At 38.7% G+C, this 16,181-nt stretch overlaps 1 protein-coding gene across 2 annotated transcripts; it reads right to left on the bottom strand.

The window, feature by feature from the left end:
- Positions 1-2,562: 2,562 nt before the first annotated feature.
- Positions 2,563-13,224, bottom strand: LOC126632053 (uncharacterized). 2 transcript variants are annotated; one of them, XM_050302275.1, is made up of 20 exons: positions 11,427-13,224; positions 10,658-10,743; positions 10,480-10,522; positions 10,133-10,392; positions 9,967-10,050; positions 9,477-9,854; positions 8,807-8,867; positions 7,238-7,379; positions 7,025-7,125; positions 6,700-6,948; positions 6,319-6,566; positions 6,004-6,234; positions 5,700-5,918; positions 5,550-5,603; positions 5,351-5,416; positions 5,098-5,238; positions 4,956-5,009; positions 4,180-4,239; positions 3,292-3,696; positions 2,563-3,186 (listed from the first exon to the last, which is right to left on the bottom strand). In XM_050302275.1, the coding sequence occupies exons 1-20, from the start codon at positions 12,829-12,831 to the stop codon at positions 3,019-3,021; spliced, it is 4,455 nt and encodes a 1,484-aa protein (XP_050158232.1). In that variant the 5' UTR covers positions 12,832-13,224; the 3' UTR covers positions 2,563-3,018. The 2 variants fall into 2 exon arrangements, with proteins under 2 accessions (XP_050158232.1, XP_050158231.1); XM_050302274.1 differs by having other exon boundaries at positions 10,133-10,522; positions 11,427-13,223.
- Positions 13,225-16,181: the final 2,957 nt, after the last annotated feature.

The raw sequence follows: 16,181 nt of genomic DNA, 5'->3' as shown, positions 1-16,181 counted from the left end.
ATAGATTCATTAACACTTAAGAGTTTATTCATACTTTCATTAAGTATAACATAAGATTTTGTGGTATCTACTAGTGTAAATATTTTAAATTGAAGATCGAGTTCATTCATTGTATTCATATAGGGTCAAGGAATGTAGCTGTAAAAAATCATCAAAATCGAAGTTAAAATAACCGTGAAATCATGATTTTTCGTTGATAACCGTCGAAAAGTTTTGTCTCGTTACTTCATCTCTGAATGTTTGTTTTTTGTGATTTTTAGTGTATGCGATCTTGAAGCATATACAAATAAGTTTGACGGTTGGATCATTGAATTTAGTTTCGTAGAATGTGTATCCCATAAAAACGATAGATTCACTAACACTTAAAGTTTATTTTTACTTTCATTAAGTATAACATAAGATTTTGTGGTATCCACTAGTGTAAATATTTTAAATTGAAGATCGAGTTCATTCATTGTATTCATATAGGGTCAAGGAGTGTAGTTGTAAAAAATCATCAAAATCGAAGTTAAACTAATCGTCAAATCGTGATTTTTCGTTGATAACCGTCGAAAAGTTTTGTCTCGTTACTTGATCTCTGAATGTTTGTTTTTTGCGATTTTTTGCTGATGCGATCTCGAAGCATATACAAACAAGTTTGACGACTGGATTGTTGAAATTAGTTTCGTAGAATTCGTATCCCATCAAGTTCAATGGTATAAAATCGTTAAATCGTGATTTTTCGTTAATATATATTTATTTATTAAATAGATTTAAATTTATTTATTTTGTACATATAGCACTTCAGAAATTGAATGATATGTACATTTAAGCCTTTCCAATGGTCACCAATTTTTAATATTTAATTTAATATATATATATATATATATATATATATATATAATTATTATAGTTTTTAGGGGTATAAAATTGTTAAATTAATATATATAATTATTATAGTATTTTTTTAGGGTTATAAAATTATAAAATTAATATTTTGCTTATCGTGTATCGTGTTACCCATGTGTATACCCGAACCAACCCGTTATCTTAACAGGTGCTTATCAGGTTACCCGATAACGACCATATTCGTTATCGTGTCGACCCGAATACCTGTTAATTTCGTATCGTGTCGTGTCAGGTTATCGGGTCGTGTCAGGAATTGCCAGGCCTACCGAATACTGTGGGTGGGCTGAGGCGAAAAGAGATCATTTCCAGATATCTCCCTCCAAAACCCAATGATCAAATGATCCGAGCCTTTGAAATTTAATCAAACGGTTAAAAATTATTATAGCTTTTACAATTTTTTACTAATTTCTCTGTTTTTAGCCATTAGATCAAATTCAAAGGCTCAGATCACTTAATCTTTGGATTTTGGAGGGAGAGATTAGGAGAGGAACTCTTTCCGGCTGCTGTATATCATATAATTCCAAGATTAAATTTCTTTTCTTTTTAACGTAACCCTGACTTCTCCACTCCATCCTAATACCACTCGACTCAAAGGGGGAAAATTATTTGATCGGTAAAGAGTAATAATATGGCTGCTAGTTGTGTATGGTAAACCCTCATCTAATTAGCATGATATGCCAGTGCGTTCATTCTTTTCTCTCTCTCTCTCTCTTTTTATTGTGATAATTTCGCTTTTATTCTTGTGCTAGTAGTTTTTGGACGCTTAAAAAATTCAATTATCATTAAATCTCAAAAATGCAAATTTACAACCGTACACTATTAGGTTCAAAGTTTAAATCTTGATTTCTATTATTTGTAAGAGAATAAAAGAATTGGTTTTTAACCAATTGTGTCGAGTAGAACCCAACCTATATTGATGAGTTTCTTTTACCAAATTCATATTATTTTAAAACTTAAACCAAATTACTTATTGTAATATCATTATACAATTTGTTGTTCTTCAAGCTTATCTCTCTGTACTATGATTATAACAATGAAAAGACCACCACGTCAAATCCAAAAAGAAGACATTGCAAAATTATACAATGTCATTTACCAAAACGGCATTCGCCAAAATACCTAATTGATGTGGGATTCAAATTCTTTATTTTTCATTCAAACTCTTATATTTTCGCATGCAGTCAACCATTAGTTTGGCAAAAAAAAGAAACGCTGAGAAAGTATGAGAACGTGGTTCGAAATTGCGACCTTAAAAGAAAATGGTTCAGCTTATATAGTCTTCTCCCTATCTCAGTAATAGTCACGCATTAATGTGTTCTTAGGCCAATCTTTCAAACATCATGTTAAAAACTTTTACTTAGCCTCGAAATTACTCTATAAAAATATTTAGTTCTCCCCAATATCTTAAACTATTTCATAGATAATCTCAATAACATTTAAATATCAATTGAAGTTAAAAAGTGATTATACCACTTGAATTTGTTATTTGTAATGCTAGTGTGCAAAGGTTCTGCATGTTGTAGATATAGTAAACCTTCATATAATCAGCATGATACACCACCGTATTAATCATAAGAATTGTATTTATTCCTCTACGTTACCGGCATCCAACATACAAACTGGAGTCAGTTGGACAAAACTTCAACTAAGAAAATAAAAACGACACGGCTCAAATATTAAACGCTCGATTCCATTAATCTGATGCATCCGGGGGATTGGTATTGTAAGGATATATACAATAACTTTACAGAGCAGGCAGAGCTTCTTGTACACCTGTTTACAAGCAGAGCTTCTCTTTAGTCCTAACAAACACAAGAAAAACCCACGCTGCCTTCCAACACTTGTAAATGGAAGAAACTCACCCACTGTACAGTTAACTCTCACAAGAATATACAACGATGCCAAAACTTACACACATCCGAAATTAGGACGTGAAATCTTTACGCACAAGGCGATGACCTAACCTCCGGCTTCCACTCGGCCATTTCCCTTTGAAACCAAGAAACGTGGTGGTTTCCAGGCCAGGAAGGGCAAGGTGATGCCATGGGATGGAGGGCAGAGAATGCTTGTCCTCTATTACTTTTGAGCTCCACAAAGGCAGATTAAACACAAGGAGGAAGTTTTCTGACACTACCCGTCTCCTTGCGGTTGTTCACCAGAACAAGCATCCTGGTTGATCTGCTTTTCATTTGGAATGCAATCAGCAGGAACATATGCATATCCTTTGGGTAATTTCATATTTTTCATCGATGCTTGATCCGATGTCATTACCAGTTCTTTCTCAAAAGTCTCAGCATGCTGTGAGTTGGAAGGTTTACAGTTAGTTCTATCATACACCTTATTGTGCTTATTCTAGAGACGTATGTGCGCGCGTGTGTATATTTTATGCAAAATGTAAAATACCTTCCTAGATTTTGACCTCCATCCTCCATCTTCCGAAAGCTTACAAGTTGCAGCACTAGAAGCTCCACAAGGAATATGTTTATCAGAAACTTGTGGCCTCTCCAAGAGCTTTTTGGTAGAATGGTTTTGGGATGTGGAGCTGTCATCATCTGTTTTTGGGTCATTGTCAATACTTATAGGAACTCTCCGCCGCTTCACAGAAATTGTACTATCTACAGTCACATCATCTGATCTTTGAATTGCATCACTGCATGATTTGTAATCATCTGTATGTCCGTTAAGAGATGTTGTAGCCGATTCAGAACTAACATCAGGTGGCAGGAAAGGACTATTAACAAGCACTGTCCGAGCAACATGATCTCTCCTGACAGCAAGAAGGTCATGTGAACAAATGAGCAGTTCCCGCTGCATTCAAAAGAAACCTTATTCAGCATAAATTCTCCACAAGATAAGTACCTTAGAAATACAAGGGAATGAAAATATGCAACTTAAGATAATCAGAGGCAACAGGATTAAACAAGAACTGAACCAAGGCTATAAACAGTCAGGTACAAATCATGTGGCTAGTGACGCTACTCCAGCTCCATTGGCATTACAGATGCCAACATTACATACATATGTCTCAATTTCTTACTGATCTCCAGCAAAGCTAAAGATGCACCAGATAATAATTCCATGGAGAAAGTGGGTCATACCGGACCATATGTAGGTCTAGGAAGTCACTGTTTCCATGGATCCAACAAAGAGTTAAAGGGCAAAAGACAGAAAACCTCTTTCCGAACCTTAAGATTGGAGACATATGAAAACATAACAGACACTAAATTGATAACCAGGGAGCCAATAAAAGCATGCATCTAAACCATGTACAGAACCATGGAAATGCCTCACCTTTACTTTTTCTCGTTTGATGATTCTATCACAAAGTAGTCGTACCCTCTCCAGTTCAACCTGCAAAAGATCATTCATGTCATAATTCAATCAGAGAATTCGGTTCATCAAGCAAATAAACGCAAGTTGAAAGAAGTTAAAGTGATGGACCAAAAACAATATCACTAAGCACATATATATAGATGAGAAACAAGTTGCAAAAAGAGATGCCACCAAGGCACAAATACTTTCAAAACTACTACACGCCTAGGGATGGCCATTTATACCGATGGATTATACATTCATGGGTATTTTATTCTAATAGGACTAAAAAAAAGGGGTCTGATGGACTTGGGTTTTTTATTGTCCATACCCATTATGCCCATTTTTAACCCATGAAACCCATCAAATACAAGGACAAAAAAACACATCCCCTTCCTACGTCTCTCTCCCTCCTTCCTCTCCCCCCTTCTTGCTCTTTCTGCTCGATTCCAAATTTCCACGCTTCATCCTAACCACCACCACCACCTAGTTCCCTGTCTCTCTCTTCCTGATAGATCCCAAGCCTCATCTCAATCAATTGAATGGGTCGCAGAGGAGATGCGAGTGGTTTAAAAGGGATGGGTGGGTGATGAAAGGAGTGACAGGTTGGGTTGACTTGGCATATTTGGTAGAATTGACGGCGGTGTGGCATATTTGTTGCTCTTCAATCTTCTGTTTTTTACTTCTGGCCTTAGAAATGTATTTGAGCAACTATAATTACTGTACAATAAACTAAACACAAGAATGATACTTACTCTGATTTTCCTGAGGTTCTCTAACTCCTCAGTTCCATGTATTTGTGTTTCAGCCTGCATAAATTCAGAATCCAAGAAAATGAACAAAACAACTCATCAACCACCTAAAAGATGGAGGCTTTGGGGTGATAAAGATATAGACCTTCGTCCTCTGCTCAACACTATGCTTTTCACAGTATGCCTTGTGTTGGATCTTTCCACCGAAAGTTTTCACATTCATGTAAAAACCAGAACTTCTAGCACAGGAAGGATGAAATGTTGACTGACAATTGCCAAAGTTACACTGCAGACAAACAATACAGATGCCTGGCAATCAGTTTCCTAATTATAAAGACAAAAAACATTTCCACTTAAGTATAAGATCACGAGGGAAGAAGAAAAAGTCAAACTCTTACTTTTATGCAGACACCACATTTGCGTCGGCAGATATAACAAAAATCAAGCCCCTTAGAAATCGTCTCCTGGCATTCAATGACATATTGTTATAATTGCTGGAACATTACGTTCAATTCTTATCAAAAAGCAAAAAAATTCAATGACAGTAATCTAAATTGTTCAACATTACAACTGCCACAGCATAACCTATACACATACCATTCCCTCAATGAGAGATACTTGCCCCCTTCTGAATGTTGACTCAAAGATCCACTACCAAATGAAGCAGAAAATAACATCAATTTCTTTAAGCACTAAAAAAATTGAAAAAAGTAAATGACATCATTTGTGTGCAGCAGAAAAGTATACCTCGGCACAAAAGGCATGTACCCATTTACCATCAGAAGACTTCCTAAATGCACCTGTTTTGCCACCACATAAACCACATTCTGCAACAAAATGATCTTTCTCCCAAAAATTGACAGGAGCACCAGCAATACAAGTTGATGACATTTCTTCACACAATTCACAATACCATGGACCTGTAGATTCTCTAGTCCTACGATAGCAATCCAAGTGAATGGCAACCTGTTAAAAGCGCTTGGTTATCAGTCATAAACCAAGCAGAGTAGCAAGTCTCATCAAAGTAAACCCATAAGAAAGGCATGAATACCTTGCAACTACAACAGACTAAGATCGGGTTTAACAACGTTTCATAACGTCTGCAGATGTCACAAGATCTAGGATGTTCTTTGGAAGAATCAGTGACTGAATGAACAAAACCAGAGTGTTTTTCCACAGAAATCCGGGGAACAGCCACCCTCGGAAATGTCTCTTTAGGTCGCGGCATCATCTGTGAGGAAAAGCTGGACCTCCCACTAGAAGTATTCAACTTCGTCACATTCTGCAAGAATAAAATGACAAAGTATGAAAGTAAATAAATGACCACGAAGAGACATGTTATTGAGAAAATAAGAAAATCATTAACCTCCTGATGGGAAGATTCGTCAAGAACCTCTTTCCTAAATGATGAAATCCTAGAAGAGGCAGCAGCAGCAGCAGTTGCAGCTGCTAGCACAGCCTGTGCTTCTTTATGCCGTCTCTCCTTCCTACCCTGCTTCTTTGCCTCCCTAAGCTCCCAAAGATACTGGTTAACGAGTACAGCATCCCATTTTTGCCTCCGTGCTGCATCAATCTCCAATGGAAGACTCTTAGCAACATTAGATACCAAATTATCTGCAAAAGAATGTATTTACAACAGAAGTTAATATTCATATTACACGACATCAAATGACAGTATTGCATGCCTCTACTAAAGGCAGGAACAGTGAAAATAAAACTAAATGGAAGACAAGTGCATTGCATATACCAGTAAAATGCTTTCTTGCAATCGCATTGTTGAGCAACCTATGCTGGTAATAAATAAGCTCTCCTTCCATTTCATCACCTGGACAGATTTCTAGAACTCCCATTTTTCGAGCCTTAACCAACTGTTCTAGTTTCATCTCATCGGATTTAAAAATGATGTCACAGCATTTTGGATGCTTATTTTGGTGATTACAGCAAACACTTGCATGGGAGGATGCCTCCAGACGTGAAATTTCTCCCTCACTTGAACCTGACAAATAAACTACCTGTCAAACTCACCCATAACAACATAATGGAAACAAAAATAAATAAATTTGTATCAATACCATATATTGAATTTTCTAAGGACACCCCAGTCTGCATCTGCAACAACTTATTTTCAATATATGGATGGACATAAAAACCAGGATCTTCAGCGTCAGATTTACTGCAAACCATGAATTTGCGAGATTCAGAAAAGCTATCATCACATCACAAAACAGGCAAAAAAATTTTTGACATGTAGCAAAATAGAAATAATTATAAAAAAGAAAGCTTACTTGAATTCAGGAATAACCGGTTTTGCAACTGAAAACGATTGACCTTCATTTGCAATTGCTGAGGTACCCTGCAAAGGAATAGTAGCCAACTGCTCTTGACCCATTTGCAAAAGGCTGCAATTCAAGGGTTTAGCTAAAAGACCTGCCCATCATACAATATTTTAAGTCATAATACACCAGAACCTATTCTAATGCTGCAAGGGTCATTTATGCATGAAACAGAGAAGACTACAACGAGTACAGAGACAACAACAAACTTATGCAACCAAACAGAAAATGTACTAACAGACCAAATTCAAAAGTACAATAACAATGTAGTAACTCCCCATCGCCAGAAAAACAGAGCAAATAGAGCATAACAAATTAGAACAAATATTAAGGGAATAAAATTACATCTACAAAATACAATTGCAAACAAAAGAACATTGATTTGGTTGATCATGCGCACCGTAGACCCCAATTACATCTATTAAAATGGTTATGTTCTGGAGTGGTTCCCAACTTATTTTGCACTATATACAAATCTGACTTCCCTCACTAACGCAAGTATCTTATATTTAGGTCATCAACACTAGTATGCTGTTTAGCATTCCTCTAAATGTACAATAGAATATTCTGAAATGACGCTAACTTCGAACTTGAAAAGAACAACACTTTTTCATGTATAGAAAATTGTTTAAATAGAGTAAATGTCACCCAAAACAAAGAACTTTAACTTGACAACGCAAAGTAGAGGCATTTCACACAAAGAACGTAATTATCAATAAAGATAGCTCTGTCGTCCTTCCTACATTGACTACCATCACATGAGGTCAACACAAGTCCCATTCCTTTCCTTAGCCTTTACGGCTGGTGAATAGTAAAAAATGCACGGCGATAATAGCCAAATGTAAAATTAACATCAGAAGCTCTTATCAGTAAATTAAGCTGATTTAAAAATAGAAGACAATAATTTAAAGGGAATTGTTATTGGCGCTCCAAATTCCTCATTCTACACTCCAAACTTTCTATATTTAGAAAGGAAAATACACTTGTGAGAAGTGTAGAATGAGATTTTTGGAGTGCCAATAACACTTCCCTAATTTAAATTCTTTTTTATATGAGGAAGACTAATAATTTGATTGTGAGCTTAAATGAGGCAAGAGTGGCAGAAAGGTAAACATTTCAAGCACACCTATGAAAAATGAACTTGTTAATTTATACATGAACTATTTGAACAACAGAATATACAGAACAAAAAACATGAAAGGAAAAATTACAATCAAACTAACAAAGCCTATCCAAATTCCTGTGTAGGCATGCAACTGTACTTCCTAACCATTTTCAGCAATGGGATAAGACAACTTCCTGACTCCTACTCAAGGATACTCCAAACCCTCCAGATATTATTCAAATCTATTAAATTAAGATTTGTACGACACAATTAGGAAATTGGCTATGTTCACCTAATATGGATCTCCCCAGAACCAGAAATTAGAAGTCTTTCCCTAGGCAATCAACATGCACATGAACAACCACAATCTTCAATCATACTTCTGACATCTAACCAGCAGAAACGGAGACGAGTACCTTCTGATCTAGGTGAATGTGTCAGCAAAGAATGTTGAAACACATCGGCCTCTGTTGGATTCTGCAAAGACAAGAAATATCTTAGCAATGAATGCTTGAGGTAGGAAATTACACACAGGGAGGGAGGGAGGGGGATGTAGAGAGAGAGAGAGAGAGAGAGAGAGAGAGAGAGAGAGAGAGAGAGAGAGAGAGGGGCACCCCATTAAGTGTTTATTCAAAGCCACAGTTAAGTAAACATATTTCCATTACTACTGAGAAATTCTATTTAAAAGCAAAATAAAGACTTAACTTTATTATTGTAACAAGTACATTATAACATCCATAAAGCTCAAACCCCATGAAACCTTTAAGCATAATCACTTCAACTAAACCTATAAGTAAACTAAGGTCCAACAATATACCCCCAATGGTTTAACAATGCATATTATGACAGAGAAAGCCTGACCTTGTGGAAGCCACAGAGGATGGCTTTCTTAAGCTTATTGCAAAACTCATGAATTACAGATAACACACTAAAACGAAACTCACTCAACCAAATCAGAATTGATATTTATACATAATGCCCGTCCATCATAAGGTACTAACGACCAAGCAATCAGATTACACTAGTGTATCCAAATGCACTAGTCAGAAGGCGTGCATAATCACCATATCTCTAGTAAATCATTACCTTCTCAACAGGATCAGGGACAGACACTCTACTTAAATTTTCTTGTTCATCAGTGACAGGTTGATCAACCTTAATCTTGTCCAATGTGCCATTGTCATTAAAGATCCCCTTGGATGAGCTTATTACTTTGTCATCCTTCAGAAACCTAATACTGCTTTTGGTTCTTCTCCATGGGGGTACTGACTTAACAGCTACATCTGCCATATCAGACTCCGATAATGAAGCAGCTTCAGAGCCATCAGAATCCCCAAACTCAGCCATGGATGACATTGCTGATCTTAATTTCATTTTTCCATTTTTCTGCTTTAAATCCAAGTTAGAATGGTCTTTTAGCCATTTAACTATTCTTCCTTGCACATCAGGCACCATAGTACCATCCTGCAGGAAGGACATTACATCATAAGGGAAAATTTTAAGAAAGCACCGGACATGCTAAAACTATTTTAGAAGCCAATCAGGAACATAAAAGTAATTTTTTAGTTCGCATTACAGCAAGTGATGCAGATAAAGAATCAGGTGAGAGACCAACGTCCAATGCCACATCCTTCACATTAACTTTTCCACAATCAATCAGCTGCAGGAGAAGATATAAGTATTAAAACAAGCTCATGAAGTTCCCAATTTATAGAGAATAAGTGACCAGAGGCATACTTTACCTTCTTTAAAATCAGAGAAAATTTAAGGGAATTAGAAGCATTAACATCCTCTTTGCTTCTCTCAAATGCCCCTGCATTAATCATCGGCTGTGCATTACCACACTCCGATGTCAGCCTAGGATTTAATCTTGGAATAGGAAACACTATCTCCTGTGATTCACTATCACCCGATTTGTCAGAAGTAATATCTAGAGCCTCAATAGGTACTGCAGTTTTATCACCATTTCTAGGGCCTATCCTTAACTTGGGTAATTTGTTTTCTGACAATGCCATAGGAAGATGGTTGGAGACATTTGAGTTCTTGTCAGCAGAGACAGAGGGAGATACTAATTGACTGTTGTTGTTACCTGGTACTTCTGAGTGCTTTGAACAAAAGGCCCTCAGCTCAACCTACATGTTTATCAAAGTTGGGAATTTTATTCAAAAAGGTTGATCACAATCATAAGTTGGCGACATATCAATACTAGACAGCAGTCAGCGATGAACAAATATTACGATTTTCAAATACATACATAAAACTCTTACATTATCGCACCCATATTTTCCCCAAATTTCCATTCTCTGTCTTGCCTCCCTCGCACATAATGGATGAAACGAAGTTCTGCAAGTTCCTGACCCCCAAGCCAAAAGAAAATTAGCATGGTGAACGAAATCCCAAAGTCGAAACATTTAATAACTTAGTAATTGAAAGATCTGACAGGTAAGTATGTGCAATAATTAGGAATTTATAGAAGCTCCATTTTACCACTCAGCCATCAATAATATGAACCACAACCAGGCCAAGCTGATAAAAAAATAAAGCTGCCATATGCAACGTGCATTAACCTTGTAAGCTACAGCGACAGTCCAGATTCCACAATATACCATAATTATTAAGATGTTTTTAAGCCTGCAAATGGTCATTAAGATAAAACCTAAACAGGCCATCTGGCTCAGATAAAAGTACGATGATGCAAAACACCCATGTAGGTATTCTGCCAAAACATTGCACTCTTATCTCACAAACTATTAAATTCCAATACCAATTGAAGTTAAGTCTGGGGAAGGAGAGGGTACATATTATAAGTAATAAGATTATGACCCCTACAAACTACCTAAGCAAAATTATTTCTAACCTTTTCCCTAACACAGATGCAACACGTCAAGGCAACACCCTTGTATCTTTTGCGTTAGACAACTCTCAAGTCTAATAAACCAAAAACTAAGCATATATGCCAATTACCAAAAATTCCATTGGCATGCCAGCCAAAACAGAAACGATAATTGTATAAGACAGTAAAGCAACAAAGAGTACCATGACTGCATCGAACACAAGCGCCCCACTTCACCTTGCATATGTTACATATTAACTTTCTGCGGGTTTCAATTATTCCTCCAACGTTTATGATAGGCTCCATCTTTGCTAAGTCCTCTATATAAACCTCAGGCATCCATTGACAGCAAAACAAGTGAACAAAATCCATAGATCCACCATTTTCAACGCTCTTAATAATTGGCTTTAAAGCGCCACCCTGCTTTGAGCAAAGCACACATGGCTTTACTGAATCACTAGTATCAGTCTTCTTCTTACACCAAGAGCATAACCATGAAGCATCTACATTCTCTAGTACTCCATAGCACTTCTGATGAACTCCAACCTTACAAGAACTACAGACAATCAATGGGTTTGACAAGTTCCCTGCGTCACCCATGCAGCAGAAATGGCATAAAGATGAATTCCCATCACATGGAGCCGCTATTAACACTTTCTCCAATCCTGCATCAGAACCTAGAACCTTCCGCTTCTTTGACGGGCGCTCTGATGTTAAAGAAATCTTATTCCTGTACCCTAAAAGCCACTCAAGACCACTAGGGGGCAACCCAGAAGCTCCCACACTATCTATTTCCATGGAATGTTCATCCTTCTCTGTCTTAACCTCGTCTTCGACAACCCTATTTTCATTTCCACCATTTTCATTCACTTTTTCAACTACAACCGAATTGGCATTCCATTCATATGCACACTCAGCCTTGACGACACCATCATTAGCATTCTGATCGTTTGCATTCTCATCCATGACAATGGCATCATTTGCATTCCCCCCATTTATACCTTCATCCTTGACAACAACACAATTTGACTTACCGCCATTTGCATCCTCCTCACTGACAACAACTCCGTTTGCATTAACGTTCTCATTCGCATTCCGCCTCGGAACATTTCCCACAACCGGAATCGAAAAACACTTGTGAGAAGCTAAATTACTAAGCTCGGATACCTGAGACAACGCATCAATATCAGGCAGTGTCAATGGTCTAAAGTAGTCCTCAGTCTCCACCCAAATGTTATTACCCCGGGACCTCTCTCTCTGCCGAAAACTCTTCTTCTCAGCGCCGGCATGCGACTTCTTATGCCGCTTTCGACTATCCGACTGCCTCGACAAGAAGCTAGCCAAACCCCTAGGCAAGGTGGTGGGCACACTCGAAGATGAGCCGTCCTCGGGAACATCAAAAGGAGAGCGCTCACACAAAGCCTTCCTAGCCTGCGAGAAAAAATCAATTCTCAAAGAGCTCGACGACTTCTCTAGAATTTCCAGTTGGGTAGCCGGAATTTTGGGCCGAACCCTAGGAATTGGGCAAGGCCTCTCCTCGGTGCCGCAACCTCCGACCGCACCCCTACCCATCATCTTCTTCTTCTCGTGACATCGGACTCCGGTCATCGCCAACAACCCCCCGACCCACAACCGACCACAAATTCCATCGCCGAAATCTTATCCCTAAACCTAACCCAATCCAACCCTAATTTCTCAAAAATCCCAAATCCCAATCGACCTATGATTCTCCAACCCTTAACATGCAGCTAACGAAAAAACCCTAACCCTAATTGGAAAACTCGCTTTAGAGTGAGAGAGGTGGAGAGAGAGTGAGAGAGGCGGTGGGTAAGGTGAGTCGCGGCTGGGCTAGGGCTAGGGTTTACGGTTATATTCTGGTCGTATTCTTCCGGATCCGTCTCTTTCAGTGGGTTCCTTTTTTCTTTTGTTTTTTTCTTCGAAAAATGGTTTTATTTTTCTAGAGAGAGAAAGAGAGAGGAGAGAGAGAGATTCGCGTTTTTTGCAGCGAGTGAGTGTGGACGGTACGTTTTAGGAGGTATTATTTTAAGAAGAGTACTTGGCAACTTCAAAGATGATTAGTAACTCATACTCAAAACTCTTAGTGTTTTAATTACGGAATTTTGTGTTTATGATCAGAATCGTCTATATTATAAATTACACTGTAAAGATCATCTCTGCAAAAAATAAATTAAAACTAAGATCGTTTTGTCAATCTATTATAGCAAATACATAGACGGTTTGTAATGTTTTTACCAATACCGTTCATTTGTTTTTAAACAATTTGATGACTAAACAACCTTAGTTTCAATTTATTTTTTGCAGAGAAGATCTTTGTAGGGTGATTTATATGAATGGTTCTGATTATAAACACACAACAACAACAACAACAACAACAAAGCATTTTCCCACTAAGTGGGGTCGGCTATATGAATCCTAGAACGCCATTGCGCTCGGTTTTGTGTCATGTCCTCCGTTAGATCCAAGTACTCAAGTCTTTTCTTAGGGTCTCTTCCAAAGTTTTCCTAGGTCTTCCTCTACCCCTTCGGCCCTGAACCTCTGTCCCGTAGTCACATTTTCGAACCGGAGCGTCAGTAGGCCTTCTTTGCACATGTCCAAACCACCAGAACCGATTTTCTCTCATATTTCCTTCAATTTGGGCTACTCCTACTTTACCTCGGATATCCTCATTCCCAATCTTATCCTTTCTCGTGTGCCCATACATTCCACGAAGTATCCTCATCTCCGCTACACCCAATTTGTGTACGTATTGATGCTTCACCGCCCAACATTCTGTGCCATACAACATCGCTGGCCTTATTGCCGTCCTATAAAATTTTCCCTTGAGCTTCAGTGGCCTACGACGGTCACACAACACGCCGGATGCACTCTTACACTTCATCCATCCAGTTTGTATTCTATGGTTGAGATCTCCATCTAATTCTCCGTTCTCTTGCAAGATAGATCCTAGGTAGCGAAAACGGTCACTTTTTGTGATCTTCGCTAGATTGCTCCGGTCATTAGTGTGGATAAGTATATAAATGGATAGAAATAGGAAAGCAAACACAAGATGTACGTGGTTCACTCAGATTGGCTACGTCCACAGAATAGAGGAGTTCTCATTAATTGTGAAGGGTTTACACAAGTACATAGGTTCAAGCTCTCCTTTAGTGAGTACAAGTGAATGATTTAGTACAAATGACATTAGGAAATATTGTGGGAGAATGATCTCGTAACCACGAAACTTCTAAGTATCGGAGTGTGATATCGTCTTGACTTGCCTTATCTGTCTCATAGGTAGATGTGGCATCTTCTCTGGTAGTACTCTTCCTCCATCCATGGGTGGTATCTGTAACTGGTGGAGATACACAAGGTAATGTATCAATTTCACTTGAAGCTTACTTGTAGTTTCAGGCTTGGTCAAGCGCGATACAAACCATGTAGTAGGAGTCCCCCAAGTCGCCGAGCTAGGGGATCTGCTGAAAGAGGTGACAGACAAGGTAAGCAATCAGAGCTCCGGCTGATTGTTCACATTCTCCCTATCTTGCAGGCAACATGAAGGATAAAGAGAAGAAAAATGAGAAGAGATGATATGAGATACTTTTGCTTTTGAAGAAGTAACTTTCCACAAGCTTATTCTTGAACTGGGCTGGAGGGTTTTCTGGTTTCCTCCAGAGTATAAGGCCGACTGAAGAATTTGAGGGTCAAAACAAGTCCATCAAATCTAGAGTACGTTCGACCCTGCTGATATGTGATACTTTTGCTTTTGACAGAGTAGTGGATGTATCGGCACGTGTGCTGTTACGCTTGTCTCCACATGCTTCCTTGTATCCTTCTCACTTGCCCTATCTGTTCCTCAGGCAGATGTGGTATCTTCCCTGGGAGCATAAGATGTTGAAGATGAGTACTCGAGAGCAATGCCAGGTAAGTAATCAGGTAAGGGGTTCCAGGCAGTCAGTTCCTGGCTGGAAGCTTGATTCCAAGTGCTGACTGATTGCTCTCTTTCTCCTTGTCTTGCAGGTAAGAATAAGGCCAAAGGAAAAGACAGGGAAAAAGCATGATATGGGATACTCTTGCTTTTAACCCTGATGATATGAGATATTCTTGCTCTAGTATAGCTTGTTTACAGAGGTATTATCGGGGGGAAAGAAAGCTGAATATTTCGAAAGGCTTCGTTGGGAGTGCCCTCTCAGATAAGAGGAAGGGTTGAGCATTTTTGCAGGTCTGCCTGTCCGTTGGGGATGAAGGTTGACATATATAGGAGTCTCCCTAACATCAAGTAATAATGCTATTCATTTACCCTGCTTGGTCATAGCACGGTAGTGGGAGCTGCCAGCTTCACATGTTTTAACTCTGTCAGAGCACTTTGAAAAAATGGTATGTGGTATCTGGAAAGCTGATGTTGCGTGTGAAGATTGCAGACAAGCTTTATCCAAGGAGATCCAGCTCTTGAAGTTGGGAAAGTGGTGCCTCTTCGGTTTTCGAACAAGCAATCTTGTCGGGGATCTGGCTCTCGAGATTCGGAGAACGATGCCTCTTCGATTTTTGAGAAAGCAATCCTGCTGGTCTACCTTACCACGAAGCACAGAGGTTGGCACACAGGGACTTTCCAATTATCCAGCAGTGGTACTGTTCCTTTACCCGCTCTTCGATTTTTGAGAAAGTAATCATGTTGGGAGTCTGGCTCTCGAGATTCGAAGGGCGGTGCCTCTTCGATTTTGGAGCAAGCAATCTTGTTGGGAGTGTTTTCTCGAATGTGAGTAAAGGTTGGGCATGTTTGCTAGTCTACCTTGCCACGAAGCACATAGGTTGACACACAGGGACTTTCCAATTATCCAGCAGTGGTACTGTTCCTTTACCTTCTCTTCGATTTTTGAGAAAGTAATCATGTTGGGAGTCTGGCTCTCGAGATTCGGAGGGCGGTGCCTCTTCGATTTTGGAGCAAGCAATCTTGTTGGGAG

This window comes from Malus sylvestris, chromosome 8 (genome assembly GCF_916048215.2).
Source record: "Malus sylvestris chromosome 8, drMalSylv7.2, whole genome shotgun sequence".
NCBI lineage: Eukaryota > Viridiplantae > Streptophyta > Magnoliopsida > Rosales > Rosaceae > Malus > Malus sylvestris.
This window is presented reverse-complemented; position numbering and strand designations above follow the sequence as displayed.